Source organism: Gavia stellata, chromosome Z (genome assembly GCF_030936135.1).
Source record: "Gavia stellata isolate bGavSte3 chromosome Z, bGavSte3.hap2, whole genome shotgun sequence".
Taxonomy (NCBI): Eukaryota; Metazoa; Chordata; class Aves; order Gaviiformes; family Gaviidae; genus Gavia; species Gavia stellata.
In genome coordinates, this window is record NC_082637.1 from 58,570,525 (window position 1) to 58,596,455 (window position 25,931).

The 25,931-nt window shown below is 37.6% G+C and overlaps 1 protein-coding gene across 3 annotated transcripts; it reads left to right on the top strand.

The window, feature by feature from the left end:
- Nucleotides 1-452: 452 nt before the first annotated feature.
- Nucleotides 453-24,976, top strand: PCGF3 (polycomb group ring finger 3). Of its 3 annotated transcripts, none has more exons than XM_059833872.1 (9): nt 453-473; nt 7,512-7,629; nt 14,437-14,533; nt 17,022-17,077; nt 18,056-18,166; nt 18,639-18,727; nt 19,956-20,093; nt 22,137-22,217; nt 23,959-24,976. In XM_059833872.1, the coding sequence occupies exons 2-9, from the start codon at nt 7,521-7,523 to the stop codon at nt 24,004-24,006; spliced, it is 729 nt and encodes a 242-aa protein (XP_059689855.1). In that variant the 5' UTR covers nt 453-473; nt 7,512-7,520; the 3' UTR covers nt 24,007-24,976. The 3 variants fall into 3 exon arrangements, with proteins under 3 accessions (XP_059689855.1, XP_059689856.1, XP_009820710.2); XM_059833873.1 differs by lacking the exon at nt 453-473 and adding an exon at nt 3,318-3,346; XM_009822408.2 differs by lacking the exon at nt 453-473 and having other exon boundaries at nt 7,497-7,629.
- Nucleotides 24,977-25,931: the final 955 nt, after the last annotated feature.

Genomic DNA, 25,931 nt, shown 5'->3' on the forward strand with positions numbered 1-25,931 from the left:
GTAGATCTTCAATCCAAAATCTTTTCTTACAGACTGATCACTATCTAGTCCATAGGTTGTGGTTCAAGGTTTCAGATTATTTATTTGTTTTCCCTGTCATTTGTGAATATAATTAATTTCTTTTAATTTTGCCATCACATGGTGACAGGACTACTTGGATTTCTGAGTAAATTTTTTGCCTATGTGTGTCCTTTTGGAGGAGACTCTATTACATGGAGGTTTTTTCCTTTTTTTTTTCCTGAGTATCTAATTCTGATAGTCTTTTCCCTGTTTCTTTTTCTTACTCAGAAGTGCGCCCACCCTGCTGTTAAATTAATATAGATACTTAGATACTTTCAGTCGAATTTAGTGAGCTAAGTATTTCTTTATGGCAGCTGGATTTTGAGGAATTTTGGATGTTAACTTTCAGACTATTTTTCTGTCTTTTCAGGTCTCTGGATGGCAGACTCTGAAAAGAAATGCTGTTTTAAGAGGTATGCCTCATGTAGGCCAAAATATTCCTGACTAGTGTATATATAAATCATAAGGCCATACTTCTAAGGAGTCCCTCTGCTGATTCTCTCTGTAAGCTTGCATGAATAAGTTTTCAGTGCTGAAATTTCTCTGAAAGGTGTAAGCTTGTACAGAGACATTCAGGCTTGTCTTATTGGTGACACAGTTTTAGTAGAGAGACCTGTAATACACTGCTTACCTTTTTGCTTGATCATCTTACTTCATCCGCTAAGGCAGTGTTTTAGTATAGCATGAACAAAACTAGTTGACTATCTGACTTGTGCATATTCCCTGCCAACCTCTCCTGACTCTGTGTGTGGGGTTTTGTGTGCTTGCTTGTTTTTTTAATTGGGATTATAGTCCAGATGTCTTTGTAATTGTAATTGTCTTCACTCGCTTCCCCCTGGTATGATGTAAGACTTACCAGACAGTGAGAGGCTGACACCATACCAACAGTGTAGTATAAAATAATGTCAGTTGGGACCAAGATGAAGAAATAGCAATCCTTGTGCAAGTGATCATTTCTGCATATTAGCTGGAGGTTTGGAACATTTTGTGTGTTTATTTGGGGTTTCATGTTCAAGCACTTAAGGACACTGCCTCTTCTCTCTCCGTTGTTCGTATATTTCTGAATAATTCATTGCTTTACAGCTGTTAGGAAAGCAATTTCTTCAAAATTGAATTGGATAGCTTTTCTGTTATGTATCCCATCCATTTCAGGATTCATAAGTGGTAGATTTTAGGAAAGTAGGCTTTGTCTTTCTAAGAGAAAGATTGGTCTAAACTAGTCTTTTGAGGGCTCTCGCTGTTTTAATTTTTTTTTGAACAGGACCTCTTAATCCTTTTTTAGGCATGATTCAGGTTTCTGAAACTTTAGAAGGTTTCCTATTTCTCTAAAGCAGTACAGTGCTGATTTGTTTTGTTCTGACTCAAAAATAGTTCACAGTGTAAAGTACTAACAACTTGGGTTAAAAGAGGCAGCTATTGACTGAGATTCTGGGTTTTACGCTGTGCTTACAAAGGTCCTGAAGAAATGATGCTAAGAATAAGGGAATATATTATCACTGTTTTCAACAAACCTGTAGACAGAAATCAAGAAGATGGTGTTGCACTATTTGTGGAGGTGCACACTTGTAGGATGAGAGGCATTGCACACAAGTTGCAACACAGGATGTTCCTATGAGACAGTAGGAGCACTTTTTGCCAGTGTGGGTTGTCAGACCCTGGAACAGGTTGCCTAGAGACGCTGTGGAATATCCTTTTTTGAAGGTTTTCTGAATGCAGCAGGAATAGTCCCATAGCAACTCAATTTAAGTGGGCCTATTTTGAGTACAAGATTGGATTAGAGCAGTTTGGAGGTTACTTGCAATCTACATTATCCTATGAATCTATGTAACCTGCTGACGGGCCACTTTTTTGCATTTTACATTTCCTGTAAAAACAGGTGAGGCTTAGGTTGGAGTGTTTTCGTTTTGTTTTTCTTTTTTTTAAGAAGCATCTGTAGTTGAGAAGTATTTTATAATTAGAGAACTGAGGAGTTAGAGTAACTTCTTCCTATTCCAGCAACATGGTTTTGAGGGAGGAGGATCATGCTTTGGCTCTAGTATTCACTTGTTGGCTAGGTAAAGAGTGAGACCTTTAAGTTTTTACCAAATGTCACTGTTAGGACAGTGGATTGAGAGTCTCAGAAAGTTATATACAGTTCTTACAATCTATTTGAGATTACTTGCTATAGTAGGTTACTATTTAACAGGTAACTCTGTGAGAAGAACTGATGAACCTCTGTCCTACAGATTTGCCTTGCTTGGCTTTGACTTTCTAAAAACTAAATTAACGTATGATATTTCTGTTGTCTGCTAACTGCCATAGAGTTTGATGGGGGCCTAAGGTCTGCAGTGTTCAACTGTGGAAAAAGGGGCTGTTAGGTTCTGAAAATTATGTTGTAAATGTTGAGATTCTGGTCTGACCTCGGAAGTTGTCTGCTTTTATATAGGATGATAACGTTCTTTGAGACTTCTGTTTCTGAACTTGGCTGTGATCCTGTGAAAGATTCAGAAGCTCTTGAGCATGCATCTTCTACACAGTGACTGGTCACATTACAAAATAAGGCAAACTCAAATAGCCTCAGTTTATTGTAGAGGTTTGCTTTTCACACTAACTTCTGAACAGTCTAGTAAGTTTATAAAGTCTCTGTAACAAAGAAGTCTCAATTTGGAGATAGGTTTTTGTTTTGTTTTGATTTTTAAAATTTTATGCAAGAAGATATCAGCCTACGTGGTGCTTTGGAAAAGTAAACTTACTGTCCCCTCCTATTATTACTTCAAGCTGTTGTGTGTGACTTTAACCTCAACCTGATTCTGCCAGTTTTCTTTTTAAAGCAACCAATTTTAGACGTTGAGCTCATGCAAACTTCATTGGGTTGATGTCTATGTGATTACAACCAGATAACAGTTGCTTGAAGTACTCAATGAGCAGCTTGACAGCAGTCAAAACAGTAAGAAATTTAGCTTGCATGGATAGCCGAAGGTAGTGTAATAGTGTAGTAAGTTCATAGCATCATAGGATAATTCAGGTTGGAAAAGACATGCTAACTGCTCCAAGCGGAGAAAGCTATGAGGTCAGACCAGGTTGCTCAGTGCTTTATTCAGTTGTCTGAACATTTTCATACTCTTAAGCTGCAAGATTGCTTGGGAATTTGTATTCAGAGATGGTTTTGGACTTTTGTTGTTTTTCTTTTTCAGGTTCGATTACTTGTTTTGGAAGTTTCTGAATTCACTTTTAGCTTTCTTTTCAACATATCACTGTTTGAGAGATGGGAAGATGAGATTTGTGGAAGATACTACCTGGAGTTCAGGTTTGGAAAAATCTCATTCCCTTTTTCAAAGGGAAGGTATTAAAGGGAAACCTGGATTTGCCTAGAAAGTAGAAAAGTAGGTTGGTTAAAGCAAGCTGGCTAATCTTGGTAGTTCTTAGTGAAACTTCATGTTTTGGACATTGTGTGGTCTTGCTGTTTAGTTCCAGTTTGTATGAGATTACTAACATGGATCAATTGTGTGTGCAGAAAGTGTCAGTAGTCTAAGCAGAAGGATGTCAGTTCATTCAGAATTGTTATGAAACTTTGGAGAAATCCAGCAGCTGGTAAACATGCTTTTCCTCCTTTCTTTATGTTACTACATGTTAATATGGTAAAAGTAGCTCTTTGAGAGTGCTACCTAAATAGCAAAAACAGATGCTGAGAATCCTGAAGGATACTAAGATTTTCCCAAGATATATGTTGTCTTACTTTCATGGGAGTCCAGCAGTTAAAAAAAATTCCCTAGGTTTTCAGTTGCTTGTTTGATAAACTCAAATATTTCAACTGAAATTTGCAAGCTGATTAGAGTGATGTAAAATCTTAAATTTTTAATAAACAGATTTTTGATTCATTACTGTTCTTGTAATGTTGAAATAACAGGTAGTCTTTATCATAATTAAGGTGGACTTAAGATGGCAAAGAAATAGGGCTTGGGGATTTATTTATGATATGCTGGTCAGCATTAATGTCTTGGAAATTTTTTGTACCTTCTGTTTGCTTCTAATCTTTAGATCTAATGCACATTTTTTCCCCTACAGCAGTGTACTTGAGTATATATATGGTTACTTGAAAAGTATGTTTGGTGTGGTTTTTTTGGTGGGATGATAAGAACTTGGCTGTCTTATGTGATGAAAGTGACTTTTAACTTTTGTTCGGCAGTAGGCTGTAGGAACGTGAGAATGTTGGCACTACTTCCCAAGAGCACATGTGTGGTTCAAATAGACTAGTACCCCTTCTGAGTTGATAGTTGTTAACATATTCCAGATAGGAACATGGAAGACATCCTATATTAGCCATTTACCTACGTGGAGAGTTTCTTCCTAAGTGTGGTGGATGGTAGCTTAGCTTTGTATTTTGTAGTATGACTATGTATCCTTTTCATTAATAATGATAAAACAGTAGTTGATGGTGAAATTCGCAATTATGTCGTTTACTTTCCTCTCAAGTGATACAGAAGACAGGTGATGAATGTGGAATTACTTTACGTTTTTAATTTGTTGCTGTTATTAATGAATTTAATATCTTATATGAGGCTGTAACATTAGTCCTTCTATTTCTTTATATATGTCAGTAGTTTTGCTAAATTATTTTTTTTCTTCCTCTTTCCCTCTGGGAAGCAATTCAACTTCTTTACAAAGTCTGAGTCTTTCAAATATGTTGTCTCACTGAACCGACAACTTGATAATATGCCATTTTGTTGCTAGCTCCTCCCTTCCTTTCTAAATAGATATCAACTGGTATGGCCTTTTTTTTTTTTTTATTTTTAATAAGGCCTCCTATTTTTACAGGTTAACTGTTTTGAAAAATAAGAGGCATTCCAATTTTCTTCTTTTTCCTGAGACTAGAGGACACAGGTTTCAGTTGCACAAGATGCAGGCTAAAGTGGAGTCTGACACTGACAGCTTGCTTACAGACCTTAAAAGTTGCATTGCTTATTGGAGAGTTGAAGCTACCAAGTCTGGGCCTCTGCATATGCAGAGAAGAGATCATTCTCTTGTTTTAGCAGCTGCAAGATAGCAGTGTGGGCCAGGCCTTCTGGAGAGATCTCCTACTGTAGATTTTTTTCTTGTTTTGAAACTGAGGTGTCTAATGCCCTGGAAAAACCTGTTGCTATTCTGCTGCTTCTTCCAGTAGTTCCCAATTTCTGGTTTTTAAACGTCTAATTGAGAGGGTTTTTATGTCGTTCTTCAAAGGTGTATAAAATTTTCATAAGGTTGATTTGACAGGCTTGCTCTGGATATTCTAGAAGACATGTATTTTTCCATTGCCAAAAAGTGTATGATTTTGTTTCCCATTCAGACAGTGAAGTGTGTATTATCTTTGCCGTCCTGTTTTTCTGGCACAATAGGCTTTATTACCATTTGGTAGTATTTTTACCTTCTTCATTGTATGGTTCATTCATTGTTCTCATAATATTATACCCTATCTGAACTGTTTTTTGTTTGTTGCAGGATTTTTTTCTAGTGGCAGTGCTTGTCTCTACTGTAGTGGGGAAAAATTGTCATGCTTTTTCTAGAAAATAATTTATTTGCTTCAGTTTTCACCATAATATCTTTGGCTCTTCTGCCTCATTAGTGCTTGGATTCAGTCTGTGGTGATCCTGAACACCTTTTTCTGAATTCCTGCCTAGGCAAGTAACTAGAGTTGTATTGATACTGCCTTTTTAAGTATCCTTGTAGCTTAATTTCTCTTTTGCCTGTCATGAATTATGTTTTCCAATATGCTGACTTTCTATTTAACTGGTTATTTTAAGCCATCTCCTGAACTCTTCTTTAAGAGTGATGTTGAGTAGCTCTTCCCGTGTGCCATAGAAGTGTGCTTACTTCATGCAGTAGCTTCTTTAACTGGAGACCTCATGCATTAACTTCCAAGGGTTTAATATGTGGCTGGGTTTCAGTTGGTTAGAAATAAATCTATAAAATACAATTTAGAAGGGTAATTCAGTTTCCTATCATAGATTCTGACCTATCTTGTGTACTGCAAAACCAATTTGTGCTTTTGTTCTTCTGTAATGGCTAGTCACTAGCTTAATTAAGAAATCTCAAATACCATAAAGTAAGTTTGATTTTTTTTTTTTTTTTTTTTTTTTTACTTCTTGGCTGTGAGAACTGGAAGCCTTGCTAGTATTTTTGTATAGGACAATGCAGATTTTAATGGGTGGGTGTTGGATTTGCTTTTCCATAGGTTATAATGGAATATAAAGTACTCTTTCAGTGCTGGTATGGTTCAGATTAGTGTGAAAATTTGCCTTTTGATAGTTCTTTTTGGTTAGTACCACATCATTACACATAGAAAAAGAATATGCAAATTAAATTAAAGATCAGACAACTTTGTTGTGTTCCCCAAATTTCACATAGGAGTAGCATGTGTCACCATTCAAATTCTGAAATGTATTCCAAACTAAGCTGGGTGAAAACTAGTATTTATGAACCAAGGACAGTAAAGTCACTTTAATGGAAAACAGTGTAAGTTGGTGACTTCTGTGGTGCGGGAATCAAATGCAATAGGTTGTAAGCCAGTTTAGTCTGCTCTGTTAATTAACTGTAATGCTGTCAACTTATGGTAACGGTACAATTTTCTTTTCAATATATTTTGAAAAATAAATGTAGGTATATTTAAAAGGTAACAGTTTGTTAAGGCATGGGCTTTGTGTGGCGTTTTCTCTAAAAGCAATTGGGGTTGCTGCAAAAAAAGTTAAATGAGCTGTTTCATTTTTAATTTCTGATTATTTTTTTTTTCCTTTTAATGGTAATTATGCCATCCCTTGCTCTGAAGAGAGAAAAATTTTCTAGTTCACATTTCTTAGTATAACAAACTGCAGCTCTGCCAATGAGACTGTTTTAGTTTGTAATGTGTTCTTTAATTAAATTGAGTTTAAATAAATGGGATTTCAGAATGCTCAGCTCCATTATTGAGACACAGCTTCAAAGTTATGCTTTAACCATACTGGCACAAGGCAAACACTTAGAAGTGTGGTTAAACCCACTATGTCAAATCAGACCCAGTTATTTTGACTTTTCAATTATTGAAGTGCTTTCAATTCTCAGATTGCTTTGAGGATTTTCTTTCTCCAAATTTTTGTGAATTTTTCCCAATTACTAAACTGAATATGATGATGTAGATCAGTAGAATAGTACGGTTTCACCTTAAATCCAAGTCCCTTGGTTGATAAAGGAACTTATTAATAGCATGCTAGAAAGACTGTTTTCTATGCTATTGAAATTTTGACTTGCAAAATAGTGTAAGTTTTACATTGTTTCACTTCTGTGAAGTTCTTTAAAAGTTAGTGCTATCATTGTGCATGTGTGCATGCATGCGCATATACAGTATACAAGAGCCTAAAGCTGTACAAACATATCTTTAGGGTTAATTCTATTCAATCATTTATTCCCAAATGACTTTTTCCTGGTTACTACAGCTGTGTTACTTTATGTCTTTTCTGCAGACACCAAAGATGCTAACAAGAAAGATTAAGCTTTGGGACATTAATGCCCATATAACCTGTCGTCTGTGCAATGGATACCTGATTGATGCTACTACTGTAACAGAATGCTTACATACTTGTAAGTAGAAGTATAATTAAGTTAGAGAGATTGGTTTTGTCTTGTTTTTAAATTGATGTGCAACATGTTTTAATGTTTTTTAGTTGAAATTAAAAAATCTGTTGTGCATCAACCAAAATAATGCGTGCTTCACTAGACGCTGCTATTTTTAACAGAATATTTGCTTTTTTAACAAAGCAAATGAAGAGAACATTAAAGCTGTACTGCACAAACTTGAAGCCATATACAATCAGTGGTAACGTATGCATTCAAGAATGCAGTCTGTTCCTGCTACAGGAATGTGGAATGTCTAGTTCTCTCTTCTGTGACAGTTGACATAGCATATGTTCTCCACCTGGAGCCTTCCAAATGTCTCTTGCTCTCCTGTTCCTCCACAGAAAGCAGACATAGTTTATTGATAAAGTATATTGTATAGTACCCTAGAAATAAGCTTTTGTTCCAAAATACTGTGATGAGGTAGTTCTTTGTTGTTATGTTACTTTGTGAATATTTAGTTTCTCATAGATGAAGTATGCCCTAGCACCTTGCAAAGCCTTAGGCTTCAAGAAAACTGAGGGTATGAGTCCATCCCAGCATCTTTGTTGTGGGATATAGGAGTGCTAAGGTTTGCAATGTTCTGATGGAAGCCTTGCATATTAGCACTGTTCCAACTAAAGATCTGGAAAGACACCTTCTGAGGAGAAGCACCCTTATATTCCTAAGTGGTAACACCAAAACTGTTCTCTGTCTTGCGTCTGTTCTGATCCTCAGTTTCCTTTGCCAAGGTAGGTATCAGCTGAGGAATTAACCTTCAGTCCAGAAGACCTGCTGTACTTACATTAAATATCCTCTGTAGCAGCCACATCAATGGCTTTACACCTTACATTACAGGGTTTTACCAAAAGTATTTTTTCTAGCTGTGTCTTTAGAATCCCTGCAATTTACCAATGTGTCCTTGTCACCCAGGAGCTTCTATTTGTCAAGTTTTATCTGTTCAGAGCTTAGAATATCAGTTGCATTGTTTATACGCACCTGTATTAATCTATTAAATAGTATTTGCCATGCAACGTCAAACATCCCATGTTTTAAAATCCTTCTGTCACAGTATTCTGTCACACTCTTTTTCTGATAAAGCTAATATGTTGTTTTAATAGCTTAATGACCCGTAGTTCTAAACTTTCTTGGAAGGGAATTATTTGGTGGCAGTGGCTTCATCTCCACAAAATGAAAGTTTCAGTGGACTTATTCTTCACCTAAAATGCCTTACAAAGGAGAAAAAACAATGCTTATGATTTGTCAGAGATTACTTTTTTCCATTGTATTTGACTTAGAAGTTCTGTTCATCAGCTTTAGTGAGTTTGTTTTTCTTAACATGCTTCCATGTCAGTTTGGTTATTCTCATGTCCCTTCTGCATCTCTTTTATATCTTAATGTCCATTGTGTTCTTTCTGGAGTGTAGAGGTCCTTAAGCTAGACTTCTACTCAGTTTTGCCCCGAATTCTTTACTGCTGCTATTTAACAAGATTATATACAAAACCAGTATTATATGTTAATGTGGCTGACATAGAGCTAAAGGGTAATTTTTCATTGTTCTTGTAAAAAAAAACAAAATAAAAAACCAAAAAACCCACCAACTAAAAAAAACCAACCAAAAAAAAACCCCAACAAAAAAACAACACCCCCCCCAAAACCCCCTCAGCTGACATCATCTACACCATTTCTTACATTTGCCTATGGAGGAAATTTTTACATGAATCTACAGTGCTTCAGTGCTTGCTTCAGAAGCCAGGGAATGCTCCTTACTGGCTTCTGCTTCTTTTTTTTTTTTCCTTGTGCCTTCCTTATTTTCTGTGTTTATATTTTCAGAATACTGCTTCAATGTGTGTCCTGTAGAATGACAGTTTTCTGAGAAGAGATACACAGCCCTGCCTTTTTAAAAAACTTTATACATGTTGGCATCACTCATATTCTGTATGGTAATGCTAATAATATATGTTCCTGGAAAAGCATCCTTGCAGAATCTATCCTGAAAGATCCTGTCTGTTGAGATAGTGAATTCCCTGCTCAATTACACCACCTTGAAATTTCCCTTCTGTTTCTACTCGGAACTGCACAGTTTTCTTATCTTTCTCATTTTTCTCTAATTTCCTGTCCTTCAGGCATTCAGAGACTCTTCATTTCAGTAGTAAATCCAATTCTTGAGTCCTTTGGTGAGAGTCATTTGGAGGACAAAGGTCAACCCTTTGGAGGGACAGGGATAGCTTGTTTTGTAAAACAGAATTCAGGGGAAAACAAGTGGTTTTTGCTCCCATTCCTACTTGTTTCTCTGCTATATCTTTAGTTTGTTGGTGACAGGCAGGCCTATAAGTCAGTAGATAAAAACTTCATTAGTAGTAACTCAGTGTTAGTTCTTTCCTAGTTAACATCTGTTTCTTGATTAGAATTTTAGGTTAGCAAATACATGCAGGTCTTCTTAAACTTTTGCATTTGTAATTTGAGTTTTGTTAGTGCTTATGTGTGAAAGCTGTCCTCGTATGTTATGAAAGGTATTTTGTGGGTTCATGGGGATGATGAAAGACCAACTGTATTTCTTGAACTAGATGTAGAAATGAAAAAAGTCAAGATGAATGAAACTGTTAAAAAAAAAAAAAGTGAGTGAGGATTAACCTTGCCTGTTCCTTTTCTAATGAAAGTTCTCTGATATGTTTAAGTGTACTGTAAAAGTAACCAGAAAATGTACAGCTCAGTTCAGGCCTACAATCAGTGCCCAAGTATCTGGATAAATGGAGATCGGAGAATGCGGAAATGCCAGGTAATGGAAAAACTCTAGTAATGCTGTTGTTTCAGACCCTAGAGTGGTTCCCATATTGGCTGTCCCATACTTCTATGACTTCCAGTTTCAGAAGACTTTATTAATCCCAGCTTGACCCGGTGAAAAAAGAACCAATCTAGAAGACTGCAGCACCCACCATAAGCTATCTAGTTGCATTTATTTGCATACTGTGCTTAGACTAATAAACCTACCCGAATCTGAGCCAACTTGTGACAAGTTCACGTTAGGAGGAGTTAGTGTATACTTAGTCCAAACTGGGAAGACGTACTGAAATGGGAAATCGTTTTAGAAGGTATCATAGAATGGGTTGGGTTGGAAGGGACCTTTTAAAGGTCATGTAGTCGAAAACCCCTTGCAATAAGCAGGGACATCTTCAACTAGATCAGGTTGCTCAGAGCCCTGTCCAACCTGAACTTGAATGTTTCCAGGGATGGGGCATCTTCACCCTCTCTGGGCAACCTGTTGTAGTGCTTCACCACCCTCATCATTAAAAAATGTCTTCCTTATATCTAGTCTGAATCTACCCTCTTTTAGTTTAAACCCATTACCCCTTGTCCTATCACTGCAGGCCCTGTTAAAAAGTCTGTCCTGATCTTTCTTACAAGCCCCCTTTAAGTATTGAAAGGCCACAATAAAGTATCCACAGAGACTTCTCCAGGCTAAACAGCCCCAACTCTCTCAGCCTGTCCTCACAGTAGAGGTGTTCCATCCCTCTGACCGTTTTCATGGCCCTCCTCTGGGCTCACTCCAACAGGTCCATGTCTGTCTTGTACTGAGGACTCCAATGGCAGATGCAGTACTCCAGGTGGGGTCTCATGAGAGCAGAGTAGAGGGGCAGATTACCTCCCTTGCCCTGCTGGCCATGCTTGTTTTTAGGCAGCCCAGGATATGGTTGGCTTTCCAGGCTGCGCGTGCACATTGCCGGTTCATGTCCAGTTTTTCATCCACCAGCACACCCGAGTCCCTCTCCACAGGGCTGCTCTCAATCCCTTCATCACCCGCTATTGATACTGGGGGTTGCCTGACCCAGGTGCAGGACCTTGCATTTAGTCTTGCTGAAGGTTTACATAGGCCCACTCCTCAAGCCTATCCAGGTCTCTCTGGATGGCATCCTGTCCCTCCAGTGTGTCAACTGCACCACTTGGCTTGGTGTTGTGTGCAAGCTTGCTGAGGGTGCACTCGATCCCATTGTCTGTCATTGATGAAGATATTTAAACAGTACTGGTCCCAACAGGGATCCCTGAGGGACACCACTTGTCGCTAATCTCTGTCCATACATTGAGCCATTAACCACTATTCTCTGGCTGTGACCATCCAGCCAATTCCTCATCCACCAAATAGTCCATCTATCAAATCCATATCTCTCCAATTTAGAGAGAAGGATGTTGTGGGAGACCATGTCAAATGTCTTACAAAAGTCCAGATAGATGACATAGTTAGCTCTTCCCTTATCCACTGATGCAGTCACTCCATCATAGAAGGCCGCTAGGTTGATTAGGCAGGAACTGCCTTTGGTGAACCCATGCTGCCTGTCTTGAATCACCTCCCTGTCCTCTATGTGCCTTAGCAGAGCTTCTAGGAGGATCTGTTCTGTGATAGTCCCAGGCACAGAGGTGAGGCTGAGAGGTCAGTAGTTCCCAGGATCCTCCTTTTCTACCCTTTATAAAAATAGGTGCAATGTTTCCCTTTTTCCAGTCACTGTAGACTTCGTCTGACTGCCATGATTATCATGGAGAGTGGCTTGGAAGCTGCATCAGCCAATTCTCTCAGGACTCTGGGATGCATCTCATCAGGTTCCATAGACTTAGTATGTTTGGGTTCCTCAGATGGTCTTGAACCTGATCTTCTCTTACAGTGGGAGGGACTTTGCTCCCCTCAAATCCCTGCCTTGAGGCTCATCCACTCGAGAGGTGTGGGAAGAAAGATTGCCAGTGAAGGCTGAGGCAAAGTTGTTGAGTACCTCAGCCTTCTCCTCACCCATTGTTACCAGTTTGCCAGTTGTGTTCATCGGGGGGGTACACTTTCTCCAACCTTTCTTTTCTGGCTGGCATACCTATAGAAGCCCTTCTTATTACTCTTTGTGACCCTTGCCAAGTGCAGCTCCAGCTGTGCCTTGGCCTTCCTGACCTCATCCCTACACAAAAGGGCAATGTCCCTATACTCTTCCCAGGATACCTGTCCCTGCTTCCACTGTCAGGTTCTGCTTTCATTGCATTGGTAAGACTGGGGTTTGACTTCACTTTTGTAAATGGATCTATTGCTCTGACATTCCACTGGAATAGAATGTTGTGCAAGATCTGTGGTTAGTGTGCAAAGCTATGAGGCTTGGTCTAACCATAACCTCTGCCAGCAGCAGTACTGTCACCCTAAGTGTGCAAAAATACTGCAGAATGCAAACTTACTATGCTTCATTTGCTGCTGCATAATTTTTTTGATAGGTGTTGATTTAATTGTACTATCATCCTGTCTGAGAGGTAGATGGCACTATAGTACAGAAATTCTTTCATTTTCTGTGTTAAAAATAACTTCATTAATACCAAGATTAAATGAACTGCTGCTGTTTAAGACAAAATTATTCCCCCCCTCCCTTTTTTTTTTCCTACATTTTTGAGTTGTAACTTCAAATGAGTCAGGATATCATGTAGTAGTGTATATTATGAGTACTGTTTCAGGGGTGGGGGAGGGAAGTGTAAATGATTTACTTTGAATGAGATGCGGATGATTGTGTGTATGCATATGGAAACAGTTCAAAAAGCATGCAGCTTTATAATGAACAACTGCTTTAGCAACTTCTACCAGGACATTTTACAAATTCTGAAGGTCTGCGCTGTGCTGGTTTTGGCTGGGATAGAGTTAACTTTCTTCATAGCAGCTAGTATGGGGCTGTGTTTTGGATTTGTGCTGAAAACAGTGTTGATAAAGCAGGGATGTTTTAGTTACTGCTGAGCAGTGCTTACACAGAGTCAAGGCCTTTTCTCCTTCTCACACCACCCCACCAGCAGTAGGCTGGGGGTGCACAAGAAGTTGGGAGGGGACACAGCCAGGACAGCTGACCCCAACTGACCAAAGGGATATTCCAGACCATATGATGTCATGCTCAGCATATAAAGCTGGGGGAAGAAGGAAAGGGGGGACATTCGGAGTAATGGCGTTTGTCTTCCCAAGCAACCGTTACGTGTGATGGAGCCCTGCTTTACTGCAGATGGCTGAACACCTGCCTGCTGACGGGAAGTAGTGAATGAATTCCTTGCTTTGCTTTGCTTCCTTGCGCGGCCTTTGCTTTACCTATTAAACTGTCTTTATCTCAACCCACGAGTTTTCTCACTTTTACTCTTCTGATTCTCTCCCCCATCCCACCTGGGGGGAGTGAGCGAGCAGCTTTGTGGTGCTTAGTTGCTGGCTGGGACTAAACCACGACAGTGCCCATGTAATTTTTCTTCTGGTAGAAGTTTAACTGTAGTGTACTCTGTGAAAGTTAGAATTAAAATAGCACCTAGTTATCCACTTCATCAAAGCTTTCTATTCTTTTAAAAAGTATCCAACTTTGGAATAATTTTTTTTTTTGGTTCATTGCCACTGTACACTTTACTTCTATATGTGGCCATTAAAGCAAATAAGCTTAGTATCTTAATGGCATACAGTTCCTGTAATACCATCTGTGGAAGCTGAATGGCGCAAGGAATATGATGTTGACCTGCTAGACTAGAATTGCTGTTCTAGCAAATTCCGGAGTGGGGTTGTGTGTTGCATGCTTTGTTGGGACGGCTCTGGCTAGGTACAGATGCCTTAATTCTGGCTCATCACTTACCTGTATCAAGAATATTAATGGAAGATATTTGAAACTGTGTTCTGCATGATTAGACATCATGCTTAAATGATGTAAAAAATGAACTTTGTGTAAATTTCAGTAAGGTGCATTTCTGTGACTGTACAAAAACAAACTTTTCATTATGCTTCTTTTATTTCTTTTTAATTATGAATGTTCTTGTTACCAGTCTGTAGAAGCTGCCTAGTGAAATATTTGGAGGAAAACAACACCTGTCCGACTTGTAGAATTGTTATACATCAGAGCCACCCATTACAATATATTGGGTAAGTATGAAAGCAAAAGTGCAACTAGCTTCACTCTAGACTGTTTCAGCCTCTTTAATACAGCACAGCTTTTTCCTAAATTCTCTTACTTGCTTATCAGCATGTTAAACATTTAAAAGGAAGGCTGAAGGTGATTGAGGAGATATGGGATCAAACTTTGCTATGAATTTGCAACTCCTTGACATGTTAGCTTCTTCCAGACATAAAAGCAAGAAAAGTATGCACTTTACTGTTTAATTTTTGTGTGAGTTTTAATGGGATTTAGTCATTCCTCATTTTGTATGCTTGGGTCATAAAAGCTACATAAATTAAACTTTTGTAGAAATTACACTTTTAAGAAACCCTCAAAATAATTAGTCTCAGTTGAACAGCGCTTTTCACTGTCTGACAGAGTAATGAGAGAAATAATTGTCAGCTTTGTTGTTCAGTTAATCTTTCAAAGGTCTGTTCAGTTCATAGGAACAGGTAAGAATAGGGCAGCAAAAATGTTTGACCAGTGGCTTTAATCTCTAGAATGGAACAGTCTTGTCCTTCGTTCTATTTTGATCCCTGCACAGAGTGCTCTCACTTTCTGATCCAACATGAATGTGGTATTTGTTCATCGGTTTCCTTTTTTTTACTAAGTATTTTTGGGTTTTTTTCTTTTGTTTTTAGAAAAGACATTGCCTTTCTTTTCTTTCAGTGCTTTCCTTTCATCTAACTGAACTGTAGTAATTTTCACTGATGAAAATCCATTGTGACAGTGTCTTTCCTCTAGCTGTTGCGTATCAAGTAGTGTTTTGCCTACCTTTATAAAGAGTTTGCTTTCATTTGTGGCAATTTTCAGTGTGCCTTTCTCAGTTCTATAACAACTTCTGAAGCAATGCTTATACAAAATTAGTCTGATTTCACTTCTACAGAAAACTGTTGATGTTCTATGTGCTTATATTTCTCAAGCTAATCCTGATTCAGGAGCCTGAAAGTAGTTATGCCATCTCCACATTTGAAAAATAATAGTGTACATAATAATATGTTATATGATACACTAATAGTACCCTACATAAGTGTATGCTTTGAAGAGACAAGTAGATGCCAATGGGCAAGAATGAAAAAATGACACCTGAGACTGCATGTTTTCCTTCTGTAAAGCTACAGGAATACACCAGTGCCTTGGTTCAGAAGCTTGTTTTCTGTGCCAAAAGGGACCAAGAAACAGCATTAAACTGATTACAGCTAGAAAGGAATTTGCTACTCATTTTTGGTCATTGAATACACTTCAAAAGAAGTATTTTGCCCGAACTAGTTATAAAATACTGCCCCTTCAAGACTGAAACAGCCTTTGCCCAGCCTAATTTTGGATATATATATATTTTAATAAAGAATTGACAGTCAGGAGTTTCACGATATGTCTTAGAATGTAAATTTTCACTCCTATTCATCTCCCTCTATCTGGAAAATAGGTAAACCTATTTAATTTAATAGCTAAACCTAAAATATGTCTCCTATTTCACATTTCTGAATGCTGTTAAATTCCCACCTCTGATCTAATAGTGATGGCTGATATTTAGAATTAATGATATCTTCATTCTTCTTGTAGTGCTACTTAAAAGATTGTAATGGTCAATTGTTAATCTCTTGATTTGTCACCATTTCTGTACTTGTTCACTGGTCTCCACTGCTGTCAAGTGCTCATGTCAGGTGATGAGAAGCCTGAGACTACTCTTTTAAGCCTCTTCCTATTTAAGTCAGATTCAGGATTTGGTATTGCAAGCTCTGCTGTGGTAATGACCTTGTAGCAGCTGAGACAGATGTTTGAAATGTTTCTGATTTTATTTATCAATTGGAATTTAGGGTAATATTTTGTTTCTTTCAAACAGTGACTTATTTTAGACTAAACCAGAATTTTGTCTAGGTGAGCTGTGAATTAAAGTTTAGAATCTTAACCAGTCCTGCTGCCTTCCAGTTCCAGTGGGATTATTACAATTATCACAATTAAAATGTTGGCTTTTAAGACCAAAGTAAAATTTTATTGTTGTGGCCTTTTTCTGTGAGCTGTTTTCTTGCATTTTTGAAAAAGCCTAGTAAAGGTAACTAAGTAATCTAGAAATGTGAGATTCTAGGGTCTGTAGGGATAAGAAACAGACTATCTTTGATTACTTTGTGTTAAAAATGAGTTTACCTCAAAGTTGTCAAAGAATTTTGAGATTATTAGTGACATACTTGCCTTGATGCAGGAGGCCATGTTCCATGGGTTGTCATCCTCCACATGTCCAAGACTATTCTTCCTCAAACTTCCATTGGGTTTCTGTCTTAGCCTGTACTTTTTAATAATTTGTTTCATGATTCTGTCCTCTCTTGTTTGATATAAAAACTGATTTGAGAATTAAAGTTCTTCTTAGCTGAATTTAGAGATTTTACATCAATTTAGTACTGGAACTTTTTTTAAGATAAATGTTTTGAATCAAGATGGTTGACTTAAACTTTTGATTTTGTTTTTTTTTCTTGCTAGTCATGACAGAACAATGCAAGATATTGTTTACAAACTTGTGCCAGGCCTCCAAGAAGGTAAGTTGTGGTATGACCTTTTTTAGAGGTTGTTTTGCACACACTTCTTCAACACTTTTAAAAAAAAAAAAAAAGTTTCAGGTGATGAAAATGCAGGGAGGGAACTGAGGAAAAATACAACGGAAAACTGTATTCCTTCATTTTTGTAATTTCTAGTGATAAACTTAATTTCATACCTGTACTAGCAAGCAGTTGGGGGGGGGGTGGGGAGGGGGGGAGGAAAGATTGGGTATTTCTTCGAAAAGTAGTATTATGTAAAGCAGAATAGTAGTTCAGCTTTTGAATGTTGGCACACTGTAGCTCTCATTTGTTCTTGTTAAACTGTGTACGTAAACCTGTTGTGCCAGCTCTCTAGAATTCTCAGAGGTAGAATGTAATGCAGAACAGCTTTTAGTTTCAGTGAAGTTTCTGCTACTGTGTTGAGCCCTTTCTTAGGAGGTAACTTTCAATTTATGTTTTCATAATCCTCTTTGAGACTGAATCTGTTCAGCTAAAGTAGTACTTTATAATAACTGCTTAGTAATTTTTTTGTCTTAATGTATGTTACAATTTTCATTTAAATAGAGAATTTTAATCCATTTAAGCTGCAAAACTAGAACAATCTCAAACATCTATAAGATTATTTAAAAGTTATTTCTAGCATAATGAAAAACAGAACTGTAAATAAAAATTCAAAAACAATGGTTTGACTGAAAATATTGGTGGGGGGATTCAAAATAAGGTACAGTATTTTAAATACAATCTAATTCTAATAGGAATGCTATAATAGTAGCTATGCAGATGACTTTGTAGTATTCCAACTCTGAAAAATACAGGCATGACTTGATGCAATACTAAAGATGGAAGAGTAGTAAATACTGACAATACCACTATTTGTTGGCAAGCTTGTTTCACTTAACAAGGAAGGGATTTGGAATAACTTCATAAATATTGCATTAGAACTTTATTACAGGGATTAATATTTACAATTTTAAACAGCGGAAATGAAAAAGCAAAGGGAGTTCTATCACAAACTGGGCATGGAAGTTCCAGGGGACATCAAAGGGGAGACATGTTCTACAAAACAGCACCTAGATTCGCATCGAAATGGTAAATGGTCCTTTATTTATTCTGTCTTGGGTGGGTGATGGCTAGTAAATTGATGAACAGACCTGTTGGAGGTATGTGCCTAGTCGGTTTATTACAGTTACAGTTGTTTTATAACACTGCACAATACAGTGAGTGTAGGCTTGTTGCTTTGTTCCTTATTTGTGCACAGAGTCTTTTTTTTTCTTGCTGGTCATAGCATATTACTTCGTGGTGAAGGAGATCTCCATAGTAATGCCTACATGGGAACTCTCCGAAAATACCCAGCTTCTGGGCTGCTAGCAGTTGAACTGAAGGCTGTGCTCTGTATGTATGCATGGGGCTGTTGGCTGTTGGTGTTGCCTAAGCAGATAAGCACAATTTAGGAAGAGCAAAGTTTATTCTATACTGCAGTCCTGAGCTGTGCTGTTTTAATCATATTAGCATTACAAGCTGCTGCTGAGTGTTATCCCATATATCTGGTTTCTTATCTAAGGTGAAACTAAAACTGATGAAAATTCAAACAAAGAAACTTCTGAGGAAAAACAGGAAGAAGATAATGACTACCACCGAAGCGACGAACAGGTGAGCTCATAGGACATGTTTTAGTTTTATCTTGTATTTTAGCTTTAGTGCTTTGGTAAGCTAACAGAGAAGAAAAACAACTGTTTCAAGTTACTTTTTTTTGTCCTCTGATACAAACATGACACAGTGTTGCCCAGTGGTTTTGTGTAAACATGAGTTTCATCTTTCAGTTTTCGCCGGAATGGAGAACACATTAAAGACATTTGCATTAAGATTTGATAGTATTGACTGTCATTTATGAGTTTCCAAAGTTTCAGGTTATTTGGCCCTCCCCTTCTGAAGGAGTGTATCCCAGTGTTATTGTGATACATTGAGCTGCATGTGTACTAATAATTATGAATAAAACCTTTTGCACTTCACTAACTTACTATTTATTTTGTTTTAAACCTCCGATACTAAGACAGTGTTAGCCCTATACCATAAAAACAGCCAGGAAGTTCACTGTTAAGTTTTAAACACAAAGCATGTTTGAAAGTGAAATCTTCTTTTGGGATAAAAAAGCTATCCCTTTTATGTTTTCCTGTTATGTGTGTCCAGAGTAAATTAAACTTGGATTAATTTTCTTTTCAATTATAATGTAAGGGAACTTGCAAAGGGATTGTACCTAGTACTAGGTCCTCTTAGTGCATAAAGTAAATCATCACAAAGAACTTAGGCTGAGTAATGTACAGCTGGATGAGAAAAGAAGTGAGAATTGAAGCATAGAAATTAGAGACACCTTTTGGGGGGATAATCTTTAGAATTTTAAAAATTTGTTAGGTCTTCTGTATCCATTCTTTTAAAACTTTAATACATGTTTAAGAGAGAATTTAAAGTTCTGTTTTAAACTGGATTTAACAGTTGCATTAAAAGCAAGAAATTTTGTTAGAACTAATCATTAAAAATTGGCAATGGTATTCTTACTGTTTATCTTACTCCAGCTTTTGACATAGGGTCCTCTTGAGCTATTGGCAGCCTGTGATTTTGGACTGGAGCAGCCTTATTCCAACATCAAAAATCCTTTCTTGAAGTTTTTTGTCTAGATCCGTTTTGGTTGCAGTAGTGCTTATCACTAAACTGACAAGATGTTAGAAAATGTTTTCTTTAATAGTACTACAGGCATTTCAGTTTAAGGAATAATAGTACGGTACTTTTTCACTTTGTACTAATAAAAACTGCATATGGAATATAGAATGAGGGCTGCAGAAAATTGTTCCAGCCAACCCTGACTGTTTGCTTTTTCCTGAAGGTAAGCATCTGCTTGGAATGCAATAGCAGCAAATTGCGTGGATTGAAACGAAAGTGGATTCGCTGCTCAGCACAAGCAACAGTCTTGCATCTAAAGAAGTTCATTGCCAAAAAACTTAACCTTTCGTCTTTTAATGAGGTAATATTTTAATTTTTTAAAATGATTTTGCAGATATAAAAACCTTCTGAAAAGTGTGGGATTGTTCCTTTGCAAAGGAATGGTTTTTTTAGTCTGATTTGTATTTTCAGAAAACAGAAGCATACACCATTTCTTGAATTATATGTTACATAGACATTTTCTTGTCCTTTCTTGGATCTATACAAGACTTGCCACTTAGTTTGCAGTGTGTCTTTTCATGTCCATATATAAATACTTGAGCTAAAAGGTTTGTTTCTGTGCTTCCACATGTGTTGAAATGAGCTCTGGCAAGGTGCTTTGTTTGACAGCTTGTAGTCAGGTATACCCCACCCTTTCAGAGATTTCACACTCAGTGCAGGGGACAGGCAGTAACAAACACTTTACCACTACTGAAGCCCAGTTTAAGAGAAAGCAGCCCAAATATTTTGTTCCTTTCCATGCTCTCAGTGAAGCTCAACCTGAAGTTGCTGCCTCCTATGGGCAGAGTGTTATCAGATACCTACTTTTCCCTTCCTTTGCAGGGAATACTTGGAATCATGGGAACAATTTATGGTGAAAGGTACAGAAAGAAAGGCAATTCTTTGCACTTCTAGTTCAGGTTCGAAATTAACAGTGGCGAACATATGAATGCAGACTCTGCTTACCGCTTTCCTGGGTCTTGGTCACAGTCTCTAGACATCTCAAATGACTCTCAGGTTGACGTCTCCCAACCCCACATTATGTCACTGATTCACTGAATTTCATTAAGGCTTTTCATTCAAATCAAATCATCTGCTTTCCAGTCTGATGTGTCGACACCTTTCTGCTCAAACTTTTCAATGGCCAATTTGCATCTGTATCACTCTTCCTTCCTAGCTTCTGTACCCTTCAAACCAACACTCTGTCTTATGGTTGGAGTATGTCCCCAAACTCTGCTAGTCTTTCTGAAACAAAACTGTATCTCCTGTCTTGTCCTCAGCTGGCTCCGAAGTGGTTGACTCCTGGCTGTAGCCCAGCAGCAGCATAGCTACCATCACTGTTCAAAAGGGGGTATTTTTTGTGTGTATGTGTTTAAGCCCTCCATTCCACTGTGTCAGTCTGTGATTTAACAACCTGCTTGGCTTTTACTGAAGGAACAAACTTTCAGGACTACTGTTTATTCTTTGTCATCCCTCTCTACTGTCTTAAAGGTACATAAATTGTGGTGTAATCAGTGTACCAGTATTAGGTAATGGTTACATTGTAGAAGGATTTAAGCTTGTGGGCACTTGGTTGATTGCTATAGACTGTTACAGGTTTCAGTTATTGCCAATTAGATAAGCCATGTAAGTGGACTGCATGCGCATTCAGGCCTTTCTGGGTTATGCAGTAAATCATTGTTAATATAAGCCACCTTGGTGGAACTTACTGTTTTCATGCATTTTCCCTGTTTTAGTTCATGTTCACCTATTGTAGTTCAGCTGATTAGTAGTCATATGATCCTCATGTTTTTATGTTTATATCCTCACTGTTTCTAATATCAAGATTTTTCAATGCTGAGATAGAAAAGTAAAAATAGCTATTGAGTATCTGCAAAGAACTCATAAATACAGTATATAAGGTGGCCAACAGTTTTTTGGGTTTTTTTTAGATGTATCCTTGTAGCAGAAAGCCACGTGGCTGGTGTTAGGTAAAAAAAAAAAAATCATAGTATGTAAGTGACAGAGCTGTCTTTGAGATTTGGGAATTCTGTCTCCTTGATCATTTTATTGGGCCTTTTTACAAGCATAAAAGCTTTCAGAAAAAGGCATTAGTACTGCTTGGGAAGCTAAATCAAACAGTTAGGTCCAGTTCACGCAGTATTGCCTAGGTAGGCACAGACATGGTCTTTCAGCACTTTATGATGAGAAAAGATACTCTCTCTTCTTTCCCTGTACTATTTTTGTCTGCAGAGCAACTGCAAGATGAACGGTTCCAGTGTCTTCAGAGGAAAAAAAATCTTGACAAACATTTGTAGTATTATCTGAAATACGTTGTTTCATGTACTGTGTCCCAATGAATTAACTGTCATCTTTGTTTTGTCAGCTGGACATATTATGCAATGAAGAGATTCTTGGCAAGGACCACACACTCAAGTTCGTAGTTGTTACTAGATGGAGATTTAAGGTATGACACAGTGATTCCAAGTAAATCATGAACTGGCCAAATAAAATGTTTATAAAATAGGCATCATTTGGAACTATAGTGCAGTAACTGCAAACTCGATAAGATAGTTTAATAAATATCTAATACAGCATCCTTAAACACCAAGTATTAATTTTGTTTCCAAGAAAATGAAAGAAAGGGGGAATAAGTGTTAATTGCAAGGGAAAAGGGAACACTGCATCAACTGTCAAATTATTATCAAGTCTGGCAAAGGAAGTGGAAGCCACAACAAAGTATTATTTTTAGCTTTTTCAGGTAAAACTGCTTTTAATCCACATAGGTGGGGAAATTGATTGTGATGCAGAAAAGGTAGACATTTTCAACACAGTTCTCTTCTGTAGCTCAAGAAGACTATTTTACCTCTAAAGGAGAGGCAGTAATTGCCATGCTTGTCTGCCTTAGTTAAGGAAACTTTTAGAAGCATTTAGTAGGCATAAACTAGGCTGGTTAAAAATGTTTGAGTACATCTTTAAACAACTTCCTTGAAACTGAATAGTAAACAGTGGAACATTCATTTTCAGTATTATCGCATTAATAACGGCAACTCAAGTGAAATGGGTGTAAGGATGAATTGCAAATTTGAACACTTAGGAGGCAAGTCACACTAGAGCCAGTGTATGTGTTTTTGGGGATATTTGAAGTATGAGTTAGTATTCATAATGGACAAGCTACACAGTCCGAGCTTACAGCGTACCCTCAGGTAGAACCGCTTGATGGCTTTGGATACCTATCTAGAAGAGGTCCAAGTGGGAGTAGGGAACCGTTTTTCTGTCTTCATGTAGAAAAATAATTGACTTGCATAGTGTCACAGGATAGAAGTCAATGGTCAGTCTTTGAAATGCAGAGAGGTCATGAGTGGAATCCTACTGGAATCTGTTTTATATGATGTTCCTGAATGACCTGGAAAGGGATTTGAGCAGTGCAGTAACAGTGCACTGACAACATTGTGGTTATTTAGGATAGTGAAGACAGATTGATGACAAAGGATTGAAGCAAGCTTTAGTGACAGGTGATTAATAGGCACCTTATGTTAGGGATTTTTTGGGGGGAGGGGAGAGGGAGGGTAGGCAGAGAGAAGAGAACCAAACAAGAGCATCAATTGATGTGCATCTGTACAAGTTTACTGTTCACTTTTATCATGGAAATCTATGCAATTGTGTGTCACATGGAAAAGGGAACTGTAAACTGCCTTCTCATGTGAAAGAGGTGGGTGTTGTAAAATGAACCTGTGAGGTGGGAGGTCCAGAACAAACAAGAGGAATCAGTTCTTTACATGAGACGCAGAACTCCTTGGTGCAGGATGTTGTTAGAAGTTTACCTATTTGTAAAAAAGCAATGGATACACTCACAGAAGAGGAATCAAATGAGAGCTGTTAAATAGGAAGTACCACATATTCTTACGCTGTTTTCTACACATCCACATTTTTCCCTTACTGGGAATGGGTTTTCCAAGTTAAACAGACCTGGTAGAACTGATCTTAAGGTGATCAGCTCCTGAGACAAAAGGGGAAGGATTCTTCGTCTCTTGTTTGAGCTCCACAGATGACATTGCATCTTGTCTTTGTCTTGGTGAAATTTTGATGGGTCAGATAGCTACTCTGATAGTTCATTTAAGCTTTAGTTTATGAAACAAAAGTTTTGCCTACTGAACACATTAGTTCTGGTGTTGTTTCTTAACTTATTTGATATTTCTGTCTTGCAGAAAGCACCTTTACTGCTACATTACAGACCCAAAATGGACTTGCTGTAAGAGAACTTTATTGTCCTTCTGGACAGAGTTTTTTGCAGAGACTATCATCTGGCACCTTCTTAGTGCATCACTAATCACATGACACAAACCAGCCGAATAATTTTGGAAGACTGTAGTGCTTTCATAGCAGACTGTCCTTCTGAATATTTCTTCTAGGGATGTGTTACCTAGATTTCTGGACAGAAAATATTTATACTTTTTTTGTACGGAAGAAAGAAGTCACGACTCAACAAGACACTACCAGCACTAAGTTTACAGATACTGAAAACACTTCACAGTTCCATGTAGCTCAGTCTGATTTATCTCTTACAGTTATACAGAAATAATTTAGAATGTTGTGGGGTGATTTAAAAAAGTTGCTTTTGACACCAAGTTGCATTTAGTTACTTTTCACATTCTGAACCTTTAAAAACTATATTTTTGCAAAGTGTTACTGTCTTATATAGTATGCCTGATTGCATTGGCTTTATTCAAGCTGTTCTGTAGAGCATTGAACATACTTAATGATATAGTGACTCGTGATAATTGATTATGCTGCAGTGAAAACTTCTGAAAATCTGGGAAACCAATAAGTTTGTCATTTTTGCCCAGTTATTGCTCTCCCTCACTTTGTGTTTTAGTAAAGTTTTGATACTCCCCTATGCATGTTGATTTGGTAAGATTAATAGAAGTAATTTCAGTTGATTTTAATGTGCCCTGATATTCTGCTGTGGTATAAATTGCACCACATAATGCCAAATACTCAAAAGTGCTAGATTTGTGAACTTCTTAAAAAAATAAACATTTCTTATGTAGTTGTGGCTTGCAGAAATCTATTTTTAATTTAGAGAGAATTTGCTTTCACTAACTATTGAAATACTGGCTCTTGGGCAACTTTGGGTGATATTGCACAGTTTTCACTTCACTGATTAAAAATTCCTCAGATCATTATAAGCAGCTTTAAATTTCCTTTACCTGTTTTCTTATGAAACTATAGCATTTTCTTTACCACAATTCCTAGCTGTCGGGGGGGGGTGGGGTGGGTGGGGGTGGGTGGAGTCAAACAAGATTATTTTAGCACCTTCTGGCCTTAACTGATAATTTTGTTTGCATCAGCCCTAATGGATGCAAGGTAGTACACAAGCATGTACATATGTGTGCATACATCTATACACACATACAACTATGTTGTTATAGACTATATGTGTTATAGAATGCACCCTCAATAGCACTTAGCAGGGTTCACTGCACTGTTTGTAAGGCTTTTTGAAATAGTTGGCTTTTTAAAAACAGTAGTTGAAAGTGATTTCTGCAAGCTGTATACAGTATAGGAGATATGGAATGATTGTGAGAGTATTTGTCTGGCACAGGTGTCAAGTCACTGAAAACAGGCTATGCCATATTATTGGTAGCTGGAAATAGTTAACCTTCTAATTTGGAAGAGTTTTCCAGTCAGCTGAAAATGCTAGTTCCTATTCCTATTATTAAACCCTGTTATTTTTTTGATAAATTGTCTTTGGATAAGAAAATAAGTTTGCCTGTAACTGCCCTGCTTCGTCTAGCTGTGCTCCTTCCCCTCTTCTGCTAGAAAGTATTACCTATTACTTGGTAACAGGAAGCTGATACTGCAAGAGGTTTATCCAAACATTTTAAATCCTCTTCCTCTTCTTGAGTTTTCAAAGCACCACATTCCTCAGCGTGTGTCCCATTATTTCCTTCTTTGGAGACTTCAGTCCTCCTTTCTCAGCTGTGCTGCAGCAGAAGGGATGCTCCAACTTGTGTTTACCTTTGGAAACAGGTTTCATCATTTTTAATTGCAGTCACAGATGTGAATGGGAAGGAAATCAAGAAGTATGTGAGCAGAGAATGAAAGGGAGAGAGTCTACTGAAATGTGGAGATGGAAAGGAGAGCCACACAAAGGCCAAAAAGTGCTGCTGTCCTTTCA

Excerpts from the sequence above, each read along its gene's own strand:
- PCGF3 (XM_009822408.2), top strand. The coding sequence starts at position 7,497 with ATGTCTTTTCTGCAGACACCAAAGATGCTAACAAGAAAGATTAAGCTT. Across the intron at positions 18,167-18,638 it reads CCTAGATTCGCATCGAAATG|GTGAAACTAAAACTGATGAA; the intron begins GTAAATGGTCCT and ends TTCTTATCTAAG. Across the intron at positions 18,728-19,955 it reads ACCACCGAAGCGACGAACAG|GTAAGCATCTGCTTGGAATG; the intron begins GTGAGCTCATAG and ends TTTTTCCTGAAG.